The 22,272-nt window shown below is 38.2% G+C and overlaps 1 protein-coding gene across 4 annotated transcripts in view; it reads right to left on the bottom strand.

The window, feature by feature from the left end:
• Positions 1 to 614: 614 nt before the first annotated feature.
• CCDC91 (coiled-coil domain containing 91) overlaps positions 615 to 22,272 on the bottom strand; it is a 224,895-nt gene continuing 203,237 nt past the window's right edge. For all 4 annotated transcript variants that reach the window (XM_064479162.1, XM_064479161.1, XM_031443870.2 and 1 more), the window contains one exon: positions 615 to 1,712. In XM_064479162.1, coding sequence (XP_064335232.1) covers positions 1,602 to 1,712 — 111 coding nt within the window. In that variant the 3' untranslated portion in view covers positions 615 to 1,601. The remainder of the gene's footprint in view (positions 1,713 to 22,272) is intronic.

Genomic DNA, 22,272 nt, shown 5'->3' with positions numbered 1-22,272 from the left:
GGATGATTAATCTCAGCTATCTTTAAGGACAGCTCTGTGCGGAAAAAGTATCGTAGCAATCCAAGAAATTTATTATTGTGCATGGTGGGTGTTCTGCAAATATTCACAGACTGATCAGTATCAATTTGTTACACATTACTTCAGACAATTATTCTATGTCAGTAGCAAAGTTGGAACCTCAAATGAAAGCAGAAGATATTCTGTGCTGGTAGGGGGTGAAAGAGAGGTTTAGACTATGACATTTCTCTTGATACCATCATTATGTCTGGATCTTAGTTCCAGTGACCTGGTATGTTTCATTTTCATCTACATAGTGTCAGAATTACTTGTAAAATAGCCTATTATTTAAAATTTGATGACAAAGAGTCGACTGATTTTAAATATGACCATAACATTATGTTGTTGTTCCTGAATTAAAAGCCCTTTCTCCCTTTATTTAAATTCGCAAGATAAATAAATCTAAGTAGTTATTATCATTTAAAGATTCTTGGTAAATATTGTAAGTATTTAGGGGGAGGTATATATTAAAAACATCATCTATGGCTACAGAAGTTTGAGTAAGAAAAAAATTTAAAGAATAATTTTTAAAAAGGGATTAAAGAATAATAACCAAATCACTTTTGAAGCTTTTTATTATGTGAGAAATCCCAGAAAAGTACAAAGCCCATGAAACTAGGAGCATTTCAGAAAACAAGACATTTGCATACATTTTTAATGACAGTATTTTAGTTTTGATCTTAAAAAAAAAACAAACTCATGATTTTACATTGAAGCATACTGCTCATGAATTAAGTACATTCTGAAATACTGGGGAAGGATTTCCCATCTCTCATATCTGAACCTGAATTCCTACAAACAGGTATATTACACTCTCTTTTTAGAGATTAAGTTCATGGTATGATTCATAAGAAAAATGATATTATTGATTCATAGTGACTTGAAGAACAGAAATAGGAAGTAAGCATATAACACACATCTATGCCTTTCAGTGATACATCAGATCAAAGTTGAATTAATTAAATAATCTTTAGTGTTTTTAATTATTATCAATGAAAATACATAGATCCCACTGCAGAAGAGAGGTCTCATAGTATCAGAATGATTCGCTGTCATATCAGTGTTTTATATTTAAGTTACATAAATAGGTGATGTTGAAAACCATGCTGTTTCTACCCTCAAAATCAAATGAATGTATGATTACATTCTAAAATCTTATCAAGAGTCACTGTGAAACAATACGTAAAGATACTCACTACTTTTGCCAAATACAATGTAACAGGCCATCAGAGGCCGTAAAGTGTACTTCTAACTTCTGGTAATGTGGCAATTTTCAGTGGTTTCAGGGTCCCGTCTTACTTTCTGTTGTTGCTATTACTACTAGTAATAAAATGATAGCAAAGGGAAAGGAGAAGGAGAAAAACAAAAGAAACTAAATTAAATCTCTTGTAGTTTTTCTAAATACTGTTTTGGTTTATCGTTCGAGTGGAAATCAATTTTCCAAGGTCTGGAAAGAAAACGAAAGCATCTTTACAATTCACAGCGTGTATTTCAGGGGTCTCGGGATTTACCGTTGCCAGCGCGGCTAGCTTGTCGTGCTCCCCTCACTCCAAGCCGGCTGGTTCCGTGGCTATCAGAGCACTTAACTGTTTCTGAGCACAGGAGAGGAACAGTTCCAAGCTGGACAGGCTTCTCTGGCGGATGACTTGATCAAGCTGTTGATTTTTTAAAGAGAGAGAGAGAGAAAGAGAAAAAGAATGTACTTATTTGAGGGATAAAAAAAAATGATGTCACTGAAGCCCTCTAGAGAAACCTTTTCAGACGATGTTTTAATAAAGTCAAATAGGGCTTCAGACTCGGAGACAGTATCGTTATTATTTCTGACCTATTTTCTAAGATGAGTTGATAATCATTACAATTTTATCACTGATGTTGGTAGGTTCAGTGATTGGAGAAATACCATAAATTTAATTAGAGGGATTTTAGAAGATACAAAATAGTATAAAAATACCAGTTCTTAATGACTATACAGACCAAGCAACTACAAATATTATAAAAATACAAAAGATGCAAAAACCAAAAGAAGAAACAGCACAGAACAACAGCACCGTGTCACCATGGGTAAGATTTAATGAGGACGAAGGATACGTGAAGGTATAGACAATCTCCTGAAATTAGAGAACGTTTTGGGAAAGGTGTATTTTAAGAAATAGTTGATATTGTTGAATCTTGAATTTGACTTTGTCTTCCTGCTGAGTTAGATTTTTTAAAAAATTAGGATTGTTTTAATGTCTTGGTTTTTGATACTTCTGTGTAATTGACACAAGGTATTATAGCTAATGGCCTTATTAGACACACACTTCTCTCTTAGATGCCAAAGTATTTGAAATTCTTCTCTACTGGCTGTGCCGTTTTGGAATCCAAGGAGCAGTCCGCAACATTCTTGACGGGGAAAGCCAGCCTCAAGTCACCCTCTTCATCCACTCTTGTCTACTGCTCTCTACTTTTCTATTTATTTTGTTTTTATTTTTTTTATTGAATGAAAGTTTCCTTAAATTCTATAATGTTTTAAATTTTCAAAAGTTTCACACAGATAATTTCACATAATCTCATAATAACCTTTTTTTCCCCTAATACCCCTATATTGCCCCTTCCCCCTTCTCTTTCCCCATTGGTAACCACTAGTTTGTTCTCTAATCCATGCGTTTGCTTCTTTATTGTTTTATTCACTAGTTCGTTGTATTTTAGATTCCACATGTAAGTGATATGACACAATATTTGTCTTTCTCTGTCTGACTTATTTCATACTTGGCATAATGCCCTTCAAGTCCATCTGTGTTGCTGCAAATAGCAAAATCTTATCATTTTACGGCTAAGTAGTATTCCTGTGTGTGTGTGTGTGTATGTGTGTGTGTGTACACACACATACATCTTCTTTATCCATTCATCTGTTGATGGACACTTGGTTGCTTCCATATCTTGGCAATTGTAAATTTGATGCTGCATTGAACATTGGGGTGCATGTATCTTTTCAAATTAGTGTTTTTTGTTTCTTTCTGATTTACACCCAGGAGTGGAATTGCTGGGTAATATGGTAGTTCTACTTTTAGTTTTTTGAGAAAACTCCCATGCTGTTTTCCACAGTGGCTGCACCAATTTACATTCCCACCAACAGTGTACAAGGGCTCCCTTTTCTCCACATTCTCACCAACATTTGTTATTTGTGTTCTTTTTGATGATGGCCATTCTGACCAGTGTGAGGTGATATCTCACTGTCGTTCTGATTTGCATTTCCCTGATGATGCTGAGCATCTTTCCATGTGCCTGTTGTCCATCTGCATTTCCTCTTTAGAAGAATGTCTATTCAGGTCTTCTGCTCATTTTTTAAATTGGGTTGTTTGTTAGAATTTACATATTTTAAATTGTGATAGATACTACCAATTTGCTTTCCAGACTGAGGGTTTGTAAGTCTCATTTATAGTGTATGAGAGGACCAGTTTTTCTTGTTGTCTTTTTTTTTAAATAGTTACATAGTTTTCCATTCTATATTTATAATTGAATATGTACAATGGTTTCTTTATTATTTATTTGAAGATTAATCTATTGATAGACATGGACTGTTCCTAATTTTTGCTATTATAATCAATGCTGTCATGAACACTTATCCACATACTCCTCTGTATATGTAGGCTAGCACATCTTGTAGAAATTGCTTGAGCCAAAAAATGTCATCTGCAACGCTACTTCTCTTATAAATCAGGTTTCCACATATGCAGGATTCTGTCTTTGGATTCCGTATTCTGTTCCCATAGACAATTCACCTGTCCCTGTGCAAATATAATGCTGTCTTAATTACAACTTCATGATAAAATTTAATGTATCATAAATTACCTGCCATATTACCAAAACCATACCATCAAATACTTCAGAATACAAATTAGCAAATACTTGTAATAAAACTGAATTTAAAATGGAAGCAATCAGACTAGAGTCCGATGCCCTTTTTTTCATACAGTGCAAAAACCAAGCAAAATTAAAAAGTATATTATTCTGAGTGACATCAATTGGCAATAAAATGTTTCTTTTTAAGGCAAGGAAATTATGCAGTCAAAACTGAGAATAGTTGTATTTGGAGAGTGGAGTCAAGATGAAACACGTACATTCATTTTGGAGGTGGCTTCATGCGTGTTTGTTTTACCATTACAGTTCATAACTTACGTACATATATTGTATATGTTAGTTTCAATAATTCAAAGTCTTTTGGAAGCTCCACCCCCAGAACAACCAGGGGTTCCACTAAAAACAAGATTGATTTAATATCTTAGAACTCACAGATGTTAGAGGAGAAACTTCTCCTTCTGAGGACATATAACCCAAACTCATAATTCAGAACTAGCATTCAACCTGCGACTTGCAAAGCAAGTCATCTGGATTTATGCATCAGAATGAATATTCTATTCTATAATTTTTAAAAAAGCAAGGATATGTACAAGGATAAAGACATTGAGAGATTTCTATTTAAAAAACATACCAAGCACTTCCCTTCTCTTGCTAGTGTTAAAAGTCACCCTGGAACTAGTGACCAGAAGATGGTGGACGTACTGGTTTGGGGTTTAGGGAGCTGCAAGGCTCATGTCACATCTTTCCCCGTGCCTCTCTCTGAACCGTCTGAAGGCAAGACTCCATTAAATAAGCAAGAGTTGAACACTTTTAAGGATCAACAAGGTGACTGATACTTAGTGAGGGAGAAGATAAACTGGGCCTTCACAGATCTAAGCTTCCAGTCGGGCGGGTCCTTGCTGGGCAGGTATAGGAGGTCACACCTGTGAGGGGAACACTTGAGTCCTTTCTCTTATAGTTCAGAGAGAATTCCTCCCCCTGAAACAAGCACATCAAACTGATGTTCTTGGCGAATTCCTGAATTTCAACAGTTTCTGTTTTATTAGGCGTGACCTTATTATCCTTTATTGAGGCAAGAAAAATTTTGGCAAAATAGTTCTTTTTTGCCCCCTTGAAGAGTGGGGTTTAGTTCTGTGTTTGGGGCAGTCATCTCAAAGTGACTTCATGCTGACAATATTATGTCCAGAGTAGGGGTGGTGAACATTTTTGGACACGCTTCACAACAGTGTAGCTCAAACTGCTTTGTTTTACCTTCTATTTACTGTTGCTTCAGCTGCTTTTCAGCTCTTTGAGATACCTGAAAAAACCCTGGAAATTCTGAGGCTTCTGAAACACACTTTATCTTCTTCCTCACAGAGTATCAGTCACCTTGTTGCTCCTTAAAGTGTTGAACTCCTGCTTTTCCCCATCTTTGTCATCTCTGCAGCTGGCCAGCACACTGCTGAAAACCACTTGGAAGCATAAATGTTACCTGTTAGACGTTAATATTAAGCATAGGGGGTAAAAAGAACATGGGAATTTCCAATAATCCCCTGTATTAGGTTTACCTTTCCATTAGCGTTTCACGCCATAGCAACAGAAAAAGAAAAAGAAAACATCTCTAGACCTCAGCTTTAATTTCCTAGTCACCAAAATACAGTATGATGGATGGGGAACTTATACTGGTCTCAAAAGCAAAATTCAAATGCAGTTACAAAAAAAAATATGGCTTATTTTAATGGGACTGTTAAGAACACTATTTATATCCCAGAAAATCTGATACATTGTTTTTGAATATAAGTATATGTATATAAAATATATAATTATTTATCTATTAATTATATAATACATTTTAATTATATAATAAATAAATATATGTGTTAAGGATAAAATACACAGTACTAATTGTGGTTTCACTATCTACTGGGTTTTCACCAAAAAGATATACCAGAAGGTGTGAAAATGTTAAGTTTACCTTTATCAGTGTTACTTTTTCCAACCTGCCCTTCTGCATAGTTTAAAACTTATGCTTAAAAAGTGATATCCAGCAAATTCACTGATAAAAAACTACTTACAAACATATGTTGTAAGTTTAGTGATATGTGCGATGCGTTCTGTCTTCACATTCAGTAACAAGCTTTCACGGGCGCTGAAGAAAGGTCAAGGATGATGACCCAGAACTGTAATTTCTCAGGCAGATTTTCCAGTTAACATCATCACATTGGGTAAGAAGGACATGTTTACCTTCTAATAAGAAATAAAATTTCTCTTCAGTTTTTATTACAGTCATTTCCATGTTTGAGATTGAGCCAATCCATTAATTAACTGGTCAATCAGCTCATCAATAAAAAAAAGTTAAGACCGCCCATTATTTGTGCATTATTGCTCTGAGCCCCCAAAATTATGAAGTTTATAAATTTTTGGAAGGGACACACACACAATAATTAAAGAACCGTTAGGTGATGACATGTATCGTAAAGACAGTCCAGTGGAAGGTAAGAATGGGGGAGAGATCACTGTGGGGGGTGGTGGCAGAGAAACCTCCACAGCGGTTTCATAGGATTTGAAAAGGACTTGAACAGAGTATCAAAAGTGTTTTCTTAGAGGAGCGAGATGTGGAAAGAAATTCTAGGAAAGCAGATTAGCAGGAACAAAGACGGACTGTTTAGAGACACGGAGAAAGGAGGCTTGAATTTAGTGGAGGAAGTCTGCTCAGGAGTAGTCACACATTCTTTCATTCACTCGTTGATTCAATATTTATTTAGCACCAACTACATGCCAGGCACTGTTTCAGTCGCTAGAGTAAAACAGTGGTGAGTAAGACAATTGTCTTCTCTTATATACTTGTATTTCAGTTTGAGGAGAGAAATTAACATTCTTTAGGTGGAGATGGATCAGTGCTATAAAAAATAATGAAGTAGGGCAAAGGATTTAATAGAGACAGAGGGGAGACCTTTTGGGCGGGATGATTAGAAAAAAACACTTGGCAAAGGTACTAATTAAGAGACTTAAAAGAAGTGAGGGAGGAAAGGCACCATGCGAAAATGTCGGGAAATAAAGTTTCAAGGCAGATGAAACCACGAAAGAAAAGTCCAAAATGTGGGTTGTTATGAGAATTCAATGTGTCCTTGAACGAGGACGAGTAATAAATACAATTAAGATAGGAGCCAAAAGATCACGGAGGAGACTGGAAGGAGAGAGGATCAGGGAAGCAGACAGTGGCCAGAGCAGGCAGGGCACGACAGGTCACGGGAAGGCAGAGTTCTGGGCAAGAATGTGAACATCCTCTGTCTTTGAAAGACATCACACTCGTTACTGGGGACGAGAGACTGTGGGAGGGGGCGAGAGTGGAAGAAGAAAACCCAGTTAGGAGGCTACTGGCCTGGGAAAAATATACAGTTACTCAGACTGTTGGCAGCAGACGCATAATAGCAGCTTATATTTGGAATATATTTTGAGATAGGACCAACTTGATGGATTAGATGTGTGGATGAAAAGAGAGAAAGGTGGTTCTTAGAATGATGGTGCCATGATGAACTGGAGGGAATTTGGGAAATACAGGATAAAAAAAGGTTTCTTTTATATAGAACTTCTCAAATGTCACTGTTGTAAACTCACGTTGGAAGAGACTCTGAGCCAACGTCAAGATGACAAAGATACAAAAATGTATGTTTACAATGATTCTGACTCTAAAAGATTCAATGTGATCAGGACAGTGATTTGAACTAACGCAGTGCCAGCTGCCTCAACACTGAACTTCTGAAGATGCAGGCCTGACCTCATGACCAAAACAGTCACAGGCCATCATGCAGGTCCCATGAAGACTCTCAGTTAAGAGTTCACATCTCCTTTCCTTTGAATACGTTTCAAGAATTGAATACGTTTCAATTTTAAAAAGTTTGACTATTTATATAGTTTAAAGAGTCACCATATAAAGCAGTTGTGTAATTTTCTCACAGGCATTGAGATGAATTACAGACGCTCCATTAAAGCAAATGAAAAACAGCCACACAGAGTCTTAAACCCTAGTGGCCACAACTAAAGAGCTGTGATTTTCGCTGTTTTGTTTTTGTTTTAAGATGTCTTAGGGTAAGTACGTTCTCTGTTTTTGAGTCATCTAAAGTAAGTCCTCCATATTTGGGCCGTTGCGCCTTTTTATTCCAAACTGCCACAGAACCCACTGGCCAATGGGAGTACTCACTTCTGCGCTTCACCAAGTCACCTGGGCGGAATAAACCAGTATGTGTTCCAGACTTGAATGTGCAGGCACACCGCCCTGGAATGTGACCTTATTCGATCTTGTACGTTAAGCAACAGCAGTTGCCCAGAAAAGGATGCATGTGGGGCTGAGTGACTGTTTCACTCTTCCTTCCCTGATAGCAGCCACGAGACTTTCTCGTACAAGCTTCCACATGTGAAGTTTAATGAATTTGAAAAGAATTCTGATAACAACTGCTTTACTCCTAATTCAGACAATTTCCAAAACATTAAAAAAAAAAAGCCACAGATTAAGGGAAATTTTAGAACAAAAGTAGAGGTAATTAGAATTGCGTAGTATGGTCATAGTTGTGTGGAAGTCCTGTCTTAGGGCTCTGAGCCAGAAAGTTATATTCACCTATTAGTAAGTTCCATATCCTACTTTCAAGCATTCAAAGGAAAGAATTTATCTCAAATACAATATGGATAGATTCTGGCAAGACAGACTGACTGATGTTAATATGACATTCCATGTAAAGTTTTCACATTTGTTACATGCTCAATGTAACACACTCATGCACATTTGTTACATGCTCTCAAACCATGAACAACTTTTTTCTACGTTATTTTTTTCAAGATCTTGGTTAGTACAAATACTGCAATCTGTAAGATGGCCTTTTGTAAACTAAATAAACATAAAGATCCCAAGCACATATTGTTAAGTAACAAGACTGTTCAAGTACAACAAACACCAACGCTTGTATTTTCATCAATTCAGCTTTTAAAGATTTTAGCAATTCTTCTCTACCAATCTAAAGAATGATATCTGCCAATTACTGTCTCCTCTGTGTGCTGACTTTCAGCAATTTAAATTTCACCTTATTTTAAAATAGGAGAAAGAACTATAAGACCTCGTGGGTTCTTGTCTTCCTGTGCTACCTTAAAACTCAAATGACTAATTTATTTTGCCTTTTATGTTTCAATCTACAAAAGCAGGCAAAGGACTGTCCCCACGCTTCCTCTTGAGCTCTCTGCACACATACATTGAAATTGATTGAAACTGATTTCCAGTGCAAAATGAATAATCCTGTAATGCTGGACCCAGTCTGATCTTTTCTTGTTTTGAGAATAGTGTTACTGTTGCTACCTGCCCAGCACAGGTGAACTGCCTTATGTGTTGTATCAGTTACCTATCATTGTGTAACCAGTCATCCAAACCTACTGGTTTCAAACAAAAATCAACAAATATTTATCATCTCCCAGTTTTCGTGGGTCAGGAAAGCGCTGCTTAACTGACTGCCTCACACTCACGGTCTCCACTGAGGGGCTGCAATCACGTTGCTGGCTGGGCTGTAGTCAACTCACAGCTCAGCTGGGGAATGATCTGCTCCCAAAAAGCTCACTCAGGGGCCGCTGACAGGTCTCAAGCATCGACTCCCGACAGAGCCCATGTGAGCCTCTCCCCAAGGCTGCCCGATAACACAACAGCTGACTTCTCCCAACACAGGAAACCCCAGAGAGCATGAGAGTGAGTGCGACAGCACCCAGGACAGAAGCCACGATCTCACTATGAGCCACCCTCACTCAGTCCAGCCTGGACTCAAGGGGAGGAATCATGTAGGTGCAGGGTATCACTGGACAGCATCTACTGTGTGTCATCTCATTTTTATTTTCTTGAAATTCTATGAATGAAGCCGCTGAGGCTTAGAGAGGTTATCTGCCCAACTGGCAGGGCCAGGATTCACATCCAGGGGTTTATGACACCAAGGTATTTTGTAAACCACAACACTACAGTGCCTTCTCAGATAAGAACTTCAGTGAAGGCTGGGAGCCTTGGCATAATGTCTGTTTTGCTATAAATACGTAGAGGTTTCTTGCACTGCATATGCTAGTGCAGAAACCTTTCCAGATGCCAAAAGCCCTGTAGATACAGTCATTAAAACGTGTAGTTATCTTCTCTTCCTAAGCAGTAGGTTCACGAAGGTGTCTGTTATATTAACATACAAATGGTTCCCTGAAAATGCGACACGAGCAGTTAAAGAAAAGCCGGCATATTAAACACATCACATGTGCCTGAAAGAATCTGTAAACCTCAGTGGCTGTATATAAAACCAACAGGCTGCTTCTTTCTACGTCCATAAGGAAAGAAAGGGGGAGCGTTCATTAAAGCAGCGTGTGGGGCGGCCCTCACCCTGGGGTCCCTGTGAGGCTTGGACAGGACAGAAGAGGCTGAGGGCACAAGGGTGAGAGCTGCTCCACAGTTGGGATGCAAACCTCATTCCCATCAGAAAGGCCTCAGTACCCAAAACTGGACCAGTAGAACAAAGCACACTTTAATCAAATGGAAGGTAGTGAGAACAGACTTTTTTCCTCTCGTTTTAAATAAATAGGGCTGTTTTTCCTCATCATTCAGGATTTTACAGTGTGTACTTGATCATTGAAGCCTTGAAAAAAACATAATACCATCTGTCTGACACATTTTAAAACAGATTTATCCTACCGAGGGAACCAAGTGGGAAACACTTCGCCAGTCCTCTTAAAACCCCAGCTGGATTGAGAACGTAAACCCTAACCTTTCTCCTTGTGAACAAGTAAAGGAGGTTTGCTTTCAATTAAGAAAGCTAAATTTGGATATGGTTGCCTAAAAATGGCAAAAGCAGCTCCCCAAAGAGAAGATGCTGAAAAAAACGATCCCTGGACACCTACCAAACAGAAGACAAGAGAAGTCGGGGATTACGGCAAAGCTTGAGAGTTCTTCCTCCAATGTCCACTCCTCTTCCTTCTCACCAATAACATTCCAGCTGAGTTCCAAGAACAATGTAAACACGCTCCAGGTATCGTTCCCAAGACCCCCTCCCTGCCAGGGGCAGCCACGGCGATGTGAGAGGCCGGCATCGGGGAGGATCTCCCAGAGAGCTCCTTAAAAGTGGGGCAGACACCTGTCCTGAGTTCTCTTCTCTTTCTGGTTCTTGCCTTTGTCCTTTCTCCTCCACCACAAATGTGTTTACTGGAGCTCCACCTGCCATTCTGTGGCCTTAATGATGTGGGCCAGAGCTAAAGGTAAAACAAGTACAAAGACAGAAGGATCCTGGAGGTTTATGACTTGGTTAACCTTCCTCAGCTTTCAGCGGCTTACTTTTGGACTTGGCAGACTCGGTATGCCACTGTTATTTCTATAAATCCCACTGATAAATGTACCGTCTTCACACTGTGTGTGTGTCTACTTCTATAACAGAACAAAAATTTACTTCTTAGAATATAAGCTTAAGAACCTAAGGATAAGCTCAAAATGTTGTGAACGAGGCTGAAATTTCCATCAAGGTGGAAATGTGAATGGAGGGGCTGAAAAGCAACTAACGGAATATAATCTCCTGCAATAACTTAAAAGTATATGAATGATAAAAAATAAAATAATCAAAATGACCAGGTGATGCCGACCACCTGAACATCTATGTATGCAAGCTACACTGGCAAGTGCCTCACTCTTTTTTTTTTTTTTTTTCTGTTCTCTGTTAAATAGAGTATTTCATTCACAAACTAGAGACTGAAAAAAACAAAAACCTAAAGATGTTAAAAAATATATAAAGGGGATGAATTTGAAACTAGAGCAGTGAAATTTTGCCTAACCAATCAAGTTAACTGACAATGTTTGGAAATAAACATGAAGTTCCTAATCAATTTAAAATTATGAATATTACAGATAAAATATGATAGCAGTTTTGGCCCCAGGAAATTCCAAGCAATTTTGCAGATTAACTTTGATAAGCAGACATCATGGCATGCAGATGTATTTGTATATATACATATGTTTATATTGACTTTCCATCAGTTTCACACTCATTATTTGATGCTTATTTTCTATTCACCGTGGTTTTTAATAGTTTACATATTTTAAGTTGTCACAAACCACTTCTGAAACAAAAAGGTATTTAACACCTACTTGAAGACACAGTGAGTAGAACCAAAGACAATCTGACCTCAACCACGAGTTAGGGAAAGCCGTCTCAACAACACAGTAACAGCATCAACAGCTAACGCTGCAAGTGCTCTTTATATACGTCAGGTAATGTTGTAAGCACTTTACACGTGCTAACTCATTTAATTCTCCTAACAATCCTACGTGAAGTGGGGACTATTTTTAATTTCCACTTTATAGACAAACAAAATGCGGCCCGGAGAAGTGAAAGTACCTGCCCAAGTGTACACATCAAATAAACAGCAAAGCTCGGTTTTAACCCAGGAAATCTGATTCAGAAACCCGCACTCCTAAATCATGTGCTCCTCTCACTAAGATGGAAAGCGTGCCTATGCGTGTCAGTTAGCGGGCTTTTCCGTAAAATGGGACAATCCCATGATGCTAAACAAACAAAAGCAAGAAATACCAACACTTCTTCTCCCTTTCTTTTAAAATCTGTAGGGAGTTTGCAAAGCAGTACTGGTGGCATTTTGGGCAGAAATCTCATAAATTGATGGTCCATAGCCAGAGACATCTGTGACGCTGGTATAAAATCTATTATAGGACTTCTGTTTCTCTTTCAATCATTCACTTTTCTTGTCAACTAAGTAACAGTGACTTTCTGGATTTGCTTTTTATATATCCAGAGTAAGCAAGTGGTTGTAAGCTAGTATTCCTACAGAAATAGCCATCTCAATTAACACAAATTCCCATTTAAAATTCTCATTTCTCACTGATATTTATATCAATATCTAGAGGTGAGAAAGGTTCATATGAAAATCTGAAAAATTAAACTGCTTTATGTAACCCATTTTTACCAAGCATCATTGCAAATGCACTGGAGCTGGGAAGTAAGATTAATGAAGGTGGGAGGAAAACTTTCTTAAAAAAAAGTTATCCATAAGTGCGCACTGCAATTGAGATGCTCCTGAAACATATGTATATATAAAGTGATACAGTTTGAAGACATCTGCTCTTTCTCTGCTACAGTGTACTGTCTGAGGACCCATTTAATTGAAGCAATGCAGCCAATGCACTGAAACTTTTTCTTCTCGCGTTTTAATGTAAACAAATCCAGCCAATACATTGAAAGTCTTTTTTCTTCTTGTCTTAATGTAAGCAAATGACATTATGCAAAGGAATGGAAGGATCAGGTAATCTAAATGGTGTGTGGTAAATCAAATGCAGACTATTATCATATAGAAATTCCATGGGTCTGACCTATCCAGATGACTTACCACTTCATTTACTATATAGGTATCACTATGCTTGGATGAAAAATAATGACAGTTTTGCTGATGTATATCCAGATTTCTCTAAATAAAAGACAATATGGAGTTTAAAGTCTTCAGGAAATACCAAGATAGTGACATTGAATATAAACATATATATTAAAAATCTGTGAAATGTAAGTATGCCAAACTAAAACTCTAATCATATTCTCTGAACAGCTGGAGGTCCTACCTACTTTCTATGAAAACAAAGACATTAAGAGAAAACGAAAGACATCTCTCATGAACATAGATGAAAAAGTCCTTAACAAAATATTAGCAAATCAAGCCCCAAAAAGTATAAAAAGAATTATATACAATGATCAAGTGGGATTTATTCCAAGTATGCAAGTCTGGTTCAATATTTAAAAATGAATTATGTAATCATCACATTAACAAGTTAAATAAGAAAAAAAAAGCACATGATTATATCATTAGATGCAGAAAATTATTTAATAAAATCCAACACCCACTTATGATAAAAACTCTCAGCAGACTAGGAAGGAGAATGTTCTCAGCTTAATAAAGACTATCTACAAAAAGCTTCAAACATGATACTTAAGATGATAAACTCAAACCTTTCCCACTAAGATCAGGTACAAAGCAAGGATGTCCCCTCTTAACCACTCCTTTCAACATCATACTAGAAGTCCATGCTAATGCAATAAGACAAGAAAAGAACCACCAGAACAACTGGACATCCACAGGCCAAAAAAAAAAACATTTATAGACAGACTTTACTCCCTTCACAAAAATTAACTCAAAATGGATCACAGACCTTAAGGTATAATGCAAAACTATGAAACTCCTAGACAACAACATTGGAGAAAACCTAAAAGACCTTGGGTATGGTGATGACATTTTGAATACAGTATCAAAAATACAATCCATGGAGTTACTGAAAAGCTGGAATCCATTAAAATTAACAATTTCTGTCCTGTGAAAAACAGTATCAAGAGAATGTGAATACATGTTTTATGTATTTGTCTAAACCCACAGAATGTACAACATAAAGAACAAATCCTAGTGTAAACTGTAAACTTTGGGTGATTATGGTATCTCAAAGTGTGTTCTCCAATTGTAACAAATGTACCAATCTGGTGGGGGATGTTGATAACAGGGAAGACTCTGTGGTGGGAGGGAGTACACGGTAAGTCTCTGTACCTTCCTCTCAGTTTTGTTGTAAACCTACAACTACTCTAAAAAAATAAAGTCTTTTCTTTTAAACCTGTATAGAGGTCTCATTTTACATCTCTTCATTTATTCAAAGAAAATATTGAAGTATATTTTTAAATTTATGTTGAATATATGTAAAAGTACAGACTTTACCAAAAAAATTTTTCATCTTTTTGGTGATAGGAGAACTTTACATAAAAATGAATTAATTATCCAGCCTGGCCTATGTTGCTAGCTGAGAGAGAAACTGGAACAGGTGGGGATAATGTTTAGAGAGGAAGACCAGCATATTAATGCAGATCTTAGAGATCTCTGCAGAAGCAGTCTTTCTCAAATGCAGCATTAAAGCTGGAATCACCAAAAGTTCACTAGTTCATAGATTATTCCAGAAATTACCAATTGAGTCTTCATTTTTTAAGGAGTCTGTTAAGAAAAGACCTGTTTTGAGTCTTGCTCAGTTAAGGTCAGCAGGAGAAGAATGAGCTCTTTGGGGAGCGTCAGGAATAGTTTCCACATCTATCCTGTAGGGTACAGCTCAATTTGAATCAGGGACCATGTGGCACAACCATCAAAAGTGGAATGAAGTCCCAGAGAGCGAAGAAAGCTGGCATTTCCTTGTCTTGAGGGACTTCATCCCACTATCTGATGATCACTCCACAAGGTTCCCTGTATTGGAACTCTTGTTGAAACAAAAAGTTGTGCAAGTGGACTTTAGGACCTCAGCATCCCTTCCTCCATTTCATCAGGTTAACTCCATATTTTCAAAGGAAGTCTCAAAAGTAGAATGGAAAGTAAGCACTAACAAATATGATCATTTACTCCAATTTTTACAGATGAGGAAATTAAAACATCAAAACGTTCTCTATCTGAGAACAGGCAGTAAAATCATATTTAAGACATGTTAAGTTCTTGGCTCCAGCATCTAAACTCCTACTGGCATGCTGAATTAATGTGCAGAGCTTTATGACAGAAGAGGAAGATTTAATTAAAACAGTACTTGTGGGGGGGTTATCTTTCTAAATCAACTTTAGTAAATTATGTAGGAAGAATGAATAATAGAGTGAAAGACTGTTCAGATCCTAAGATATCAAAAAGTACAGGAAAAATGAACAAAAACACTTGATTAGAAAATTACTACAAAATATCCATATGTGATAAAAACTACAAAGCACTTCTGTTGTCCAAACCAAATAGTGGAGCTGCTGGGAAAGCTAAGGAAACACCTTTCAAATAAAGTTTGAAAAAAAATCACGGCAAAACAGCATTTTAAAGTCTGGTTCTCATTACTTGGGTATTTAATTCAAAAAAGGTAAGGGGGAGGGGGAGTACGATAAATAAATATTAAGGATCATTTCAGTGGCTATATTTTCCATATTTCTGAGTTCTTACAAAGGGAGCCACATAACTTTTAATTATATACACCTCAAAATAATCTTTGATAATGCAAAAAAGGGAAAGATGTATCAGATAATCAAAATAGCAAAACGATAGTTATCAATGACAAGCATTTTAAGTGACTTATTGTGAAACTGACTTAATCATAAATTACTTGATTAATGGACAAAACCACAAAAATTAGTCTGAAAGAAAACATTTAAAACATACTGTATATTTTTACAGAAAGAAATTTGATAGAAAATGAAATGAACAAATTTAATGTACAAATAAGGACTGTTGGTTTTGGAAACTTGCTCCTAATTAAATTAGGAGATTGCAGGTGCCTGATTCTGATGTGAATAAGCCAGGTGCAATTCCACAGTTCTCAAAATATGGAAAAGAGACCCAATGAAAATATTTTAAAATAGAATTTTGCTATAATGAAAAGCTCATTTAAAAAATATATAAATACTCTCTTCTTTAAAATCTGGAAATTTTCCATTGTTTGTCTGCTTACTTTAAACTTTCACATTCATCCAGTGTTCCCTACCATTTTTATCCCAGGAATATATCTTAGGTTTAAAACACAATACTATTGCCCTATTTTACTTCTCTGAAATATATACATTATTAAAAATAATTGCTATGGCCATAAATCCATTGATCTCTTTTAGAGATTAAATAATAATTTCTGAAGTCCCTTCAATGGGAGATTATCAGATATTACATTAATTAAGGACTGCTCACTTTTAAGTCCACATTTACTAGACGGGTAGCGTTTGATAGAGATACGCTTCCATGGAAATGACTTTTTCACATTCCTTTTGGGCCAACTTGTTAAACTTCACTTCCCAGCAGTCTTCCCTTTGCTCGCTTTGCTCCAGCCCGTCCTGCCTTCCTCACCCTTTCTCAGACACAACCAGGCACCCTTCTCCATCAGCTGCTGCATCTGGTGTTCTCTCCATCTGCAACATCCTTCCTCCAGATGGACGGGATCACTCTCCACATTCAAGGCTATTAAATGCCATCTTGCTTTGTTACTCACTCACTTTAAAATAGCATCCTGTTCTTTGTCTGCATCACTAACTTGACACCCTGATCCTTCCTCATGGCATTTATCACCCCTAAATATCATACATTTGTTTACTGTCACTTCCATGCCCAACTAAAATGTGAGCTTCCTAGAAACCCCTAGAAAACAGGAATTCTGTTGTATTTCCTTCTGTATCTCCAAGTCCTAAAGTAGTACCTGGTACATCATAGGGGCTGACTAAATGCTGAATTTATTGAATAAAGAACAAAAAGAGAAGAGATAATTATTAATTTATTTTAGCAACTGGACTTAGAAAAAATACCATAATTCATTTTCAAAATGTTCAAGTGTCAAACAGTATTTTTGCCTTCAAAAAGATGTACAAATGATTTAAAATGATTAAAAGAAGCTGCAAATTATTTTATAAAATACTGAGTACAGTAGTGATGATATTCCTTAAATTTACATAATCTCTTAATAAAATACAGTATCACATGGAATTGAGGTTTGCATTCTAAATAATGGATAATTGATTACCTTTATTTGTATGCTACATTGATAGAATCAAGATGAATGGGGGGATAAAAGAATTAGTAACAATAATCTATAAAATTATATACATTTTGGGATTTACAGCAAGACGATAAAATGAAGAAACTGTCAAGTTTAATTCCTATCCCTGAAAGTTGTTAATGGGAAGGAATCAATCATTTTCTAAACTTTGTGACATCTATTAATGACATGAGTGTTCAACCTAGTTTCTTTATGCCAATTTTGTGTTTCTAAAAACGAGAAGAATTAATGACATATTGAGATCTCTCTGAAAAGACAATATTCTGGAATGCTCTATTAGACTAGATGGTATTCTTCTAAGTCCTAAAATAGCCTGGAATCTCCAGGAATGCTTCATTGGACCAAACGAAGATTCCTTTCAGTGGGCTCCAGATGCATTAGCTCTGCTTGCTTCAGCAAATTTTAATAACCAGTCCTCTGGTCGCTATTCTCTGTGCATGTCAAATAAAGTATCAGTTACATGTGTTTTTTAAAAATTACTATTTGAGTCCAGGCCACACTGTAGAGATATAAAATTATCTCTCAAAAAAAATTTTGCCCTTGTCTTCAAATACTTCCTTACTCATCTCTGAGTGCAGAAGTGGCCCTGTATCAGGTACTCTGACTGCAAAACAAATTACCCCAAAACTCAGTGGTGTGAAACCACCATTTACACCATTATGCGTGTAAGTTCTTTGGGTTAGGAATCCGAATATGGTGCAGCTGGGGCAGCTTATCTTTGCTCGCTAAAGTCTGGGACCTCTGTTGGAAGACTTGAAGCCCAGGAGCTAGCATCCCCTGGGGACTCATTCATCCCCAGATCTGATGGAAGCTTTACTGCCTTTTATGATCCAGACTCGAAGTCACACAGTGTCACATCCATCACGTTCTATTTGCTGAGACGTTCACAAAGCTCAGCCCCGGGCTCAGGGGAGGAGGAAGAGGCTCTGCTTTCTGATGGGGAGGAACAAGGAAATGCTGGACTGGGCGGGCTGCTGCGGCCATCCTGGGAGAATGAAACCCACCACAGGTCCTAACTGGATACCACTTCTCAGCATTCTCAATTTCTGAGGGTGTTAATCCCATCTCCAGTTCAGACGACTGCTGGAATGTCAATAGTCTAGCTCTCTGAATTACGAGAGCTAGACTAGGTCCCTGAGTTATTGTCAGAAAGAATAACTTCAATCTTACGGGACTCAAAACGTTAAGAAAAAGCAAGATTTAGAAATAACAAATATGGAAGATCAGGCAAATAATGAGAGACAAATGATTTTCCCTATGAGTTCTACTTTCAACAAACCGCTTGCAACTGGACTTGCTTTTCTTCTTAAAAAGGTGGAACAACTTCCTTAGAGACACACCACACCACGTCTGCCTGAAAAATACGCCCTTGCCTACGCACGCATGTCTGTCCCCACCGTCTTGGAGCGCCATCCCCGGCAAGTGGGAAACGAGGAGGGACCCAGGTGCGTGCTCTCTGCTCGCCCGACTGGCTTCGCGTAAGTCCCATCCCTACCCCTGCGGGCTCATGCTGCTCTGTGGGTGCCACCGTGTGAAAGTACCCCGAAGCCTCAGTGTTTCTTAAATCCTATTAAAGCCACAGGACAGACTTAGATGAATGAGTAGGAAACTGAGCTGAAGAACTCTCCCTGACCCTGCCACCACTGTCACTTTTGGCACCGACTTCACTGGTCAGCACTTCCCTCTAAGCACAGCAGGGCTCAAAGGGGAAACCAAGCTCTGGCCCCGTCCCGTCCGGTGCGCTCAAGTCAGACCCGCATGCTGTTCCAGCCGGAGCTCTGGGGGGGTTCTGAATATACTTTTAAAATTTAAAGAAAAAGGGCTGAAATAGTGGACATACAAAAAATAGTCACAAAACAACACAACAGTCTATTTAAACTGATTTTTCTCATTTTAAAACTAGGACAAAATCAATATATCATATATTTAAACAAAGGAGTATGGAGCAGGAAGCAACAGCTCTCCCAGCTCACCCCCCAGAGAAGACCACCGGTCACTTCTCGTCTTTTGTTTGTTTAAATACATTTTGCAATACCACACACACACAGAGGTATGCAGAAAAATGTATTTAAATTTACAGGATCATATGATTGAGGAGGTTTTGCAACCATATCAACAAATGTAGATCAGTATTCTTTTTAATATACACAGTAGTCCATTTAACATGATTCATTTAATCAGTCCTCTCTGGATGGACATTTTGAAAATATCAAAAAAAAATGTCAAATTCTGTTGGGTGAGTATGTGCCATGGGACATTTGACAAATTGAGCAATCTGAAATGGGATAATGATTGACTATTAAACTTTCTTTCGTAGCTTAAAGGGCAATGGAAAGAGAAGAGGTTGTTTAGAGATGGACACAAATAAGATGGCACTCTCCTCCACAAAACAGAACAGCGAATCTGTGAAAATGCGTTGGCGGTAAGAGTCAGGGCTCGACTCTTGCTAATGAGGCCCCTGGGAAAATAGAAACACGCCCCCTGAGTTGACGTCACGCCTGCGCACCACGTCCTGGTCCTCAGCCCGAGCCCTCGGCGCTCCAGCCTGCCAGGGAAGCCTCGCACCAGATGCCAAGCCAAACATCTGGGAACAAGAGCTGTAATAACCCCCTGTTTGTGTTTGTTTGTTTAAGTAATTTAAAGACACATAACATGAAGTAAAACAAAGAAAACTTAGGAAGGCAGAATAACTCGAAGAAATAGGAAGCTTGGTATCTTTCAAAGCATTTTCCTGGATATCCATGCATTACTCAGAGCACATAATTAATTGTCGGTGTAGATCGGCATGGCCTTGGAAGCAGAGGAGGAGGAAGGGGAGACATGAATTCTATCTTAGGCATTAGTGAAAAATACAAAAATAAAATTACCTGAACGCATGGGGATAATAGCAGAACAAAGGTTCACTCAAATTCATCGTCCACATGTCCAGTGACGTTTGCATGACTGACTGACGGGCATTCTAGTGAAACCACAACAGACTGATTACTGTTGATGGTGGTGTCGTTTTGAATCATTAACTTTTTTCATATAGCTAAACCTGGCCTCATTCTCTATTTTAAGAAGAGGAAAATAATCGTCTATTGCTGAAGGCTTTCATATTAAACATGGCAGAGCACATTACTGATGATGTAAAAAGCACTGTGACACGTTTAGCATGAAACACTTCAGTGTTAGAAGACTGTTCTCTAGAAATATCTAGAAAATGCTAGATTGTTCTCAGAGGCCTAAGGAGCCTGTGGACTTACAAGAAGGCCTGACATCTCCTCTCTTGGTCTTTACAATGTACGTTCCTATGGAAGGCGGTTTCCTTTGGGGAGCAGTAGTGACTGGAAGGAGTGTGGAGTTGAGGGTGTCTGGGATGCTGGCAACTTTCTGCTTGACTGTAGGTGCTGGCTACACAGGTGTGCTTCCTCTGTGAAAACTCACTGAGTGGTATTCTTAGAATTTATGTTAAACTAAAAGGCTTTTATAAAGGGAAGCAGCTGAAGACACAGCTTCATACACTGTAGTTAATTTCTCTTAATATTTAAAAGATATTAATGGGTTATTACTGATAATCAGCCCAACCCAGTCCAAAAAGAGGGTTTTTACACTGATAAAACAACAGCTAGCTTTACATTTTTGTGAATCACTCTGTTTTGTATTCCTGCGTACAAATGTCTTAACAGTTCATTGAGAAGGTGATGCAGTCAAGGGTTAACGTATGTGCTTTCCTTACTTTCATGTGTATCAGTATAATTAGTACCAGGTCTGGAAGAAAACATGCCATTTCCTCTAAGTAACACCAATAAAGACCTACCGAGCACCTGTGCCACGTGTCCGGCTCTGACTTAAGGCGTTTGCATGCCTATTGCCATTTGATTTGTAAAGAACTAGGATCTTTCCTGCTGAGAAACACCATTCTAAGGAGGCACATTCCGAATATCAACACTACCAGCTGCTGCTTGCACAGAATTTTCCTTCCTTTATGGTTTGCGTGCTTGTTCACTTACTCGAGCACAGCTGAGGATCCGTGCCATGTCAGGCATGGTTCTGAACGATGTCGCAGTCTTAAGAATCGTCCTGTTTCTCCAGTGCATCTCTCCGGGGGAATTATGGAGAGCGTACATCTGGGAAAAGCTCTGACAGCAATGTTTCGAATATCTTTTAACTGTATAGCATATCTGGACTTGACAAAGAAAAGCACAGAATGAGGGAGCTTTCTGTACTCCCCCATGCTTAACTCACCCCATCTCATCTCTGTCAGTGAGATTTAGCTCCCAACCAAGGACCATTCTGCGGCACCCATCCTCTTCAGTATCATACAATTTGTCATTTATTGATTCTCCCATTACTCTATGCATTAACCACCAGTCCAATTAATTCATAACTCTATGAATGGGGTCAATGCTTTTTATTCCAGGGGTTGGCAAACTTTTCTGTAAAGGTCCGGAGAGTAAATATTTTAGGCTTTCTGGGCCATGGCATCTTGGTCACAGTTACTCAGCTCTGCTCTAGAAGCACGCGAGCAGCCATAGATACTATGCAAATAAATGAGTGCAGCTGTGTTCCAACAAGACATTGTTAAAACTTAGGCAGCAAGCTGAATTTGGCCCATCAGTCATGGTTGGCAAGCCCCTGCTCTATCCTACACTATCTTTTATTATGCTGGACAGCTTGCTGGCCTCAGTAAATACCTCTCGCTGGACAGAGTCAACAGCGTTGGAAAAGGAAATGGAGGAAACCGGGGTGGGAAGTGGTATTAATTCTGAGTTCTCTAAGGGAACACATCCATCTCCTTTCTGCTTCTAACCTGGTTGCACCTCTTCCCCTCT

Source organism: Camelus dromedarius, chromosome 25 (genome assembly GCF_036321535.1).
Source record: "Camelus dromedarius isolate mCamDro1 chromosome 25, mCamDro1.pat, whole genome shotgun sequence".
Taxonomy (NCBI): domain Eukaryota; kingdom Metazoa; phylum Chordata; class Mammalia; order Artiodactyla; family Camelidae; genus Camelus; species Camelus dromedarius.
Note: the sequence above shows the minus strand (reverse complement) of the source record. Positions and strands in the feature narration are given on the sequence as shown.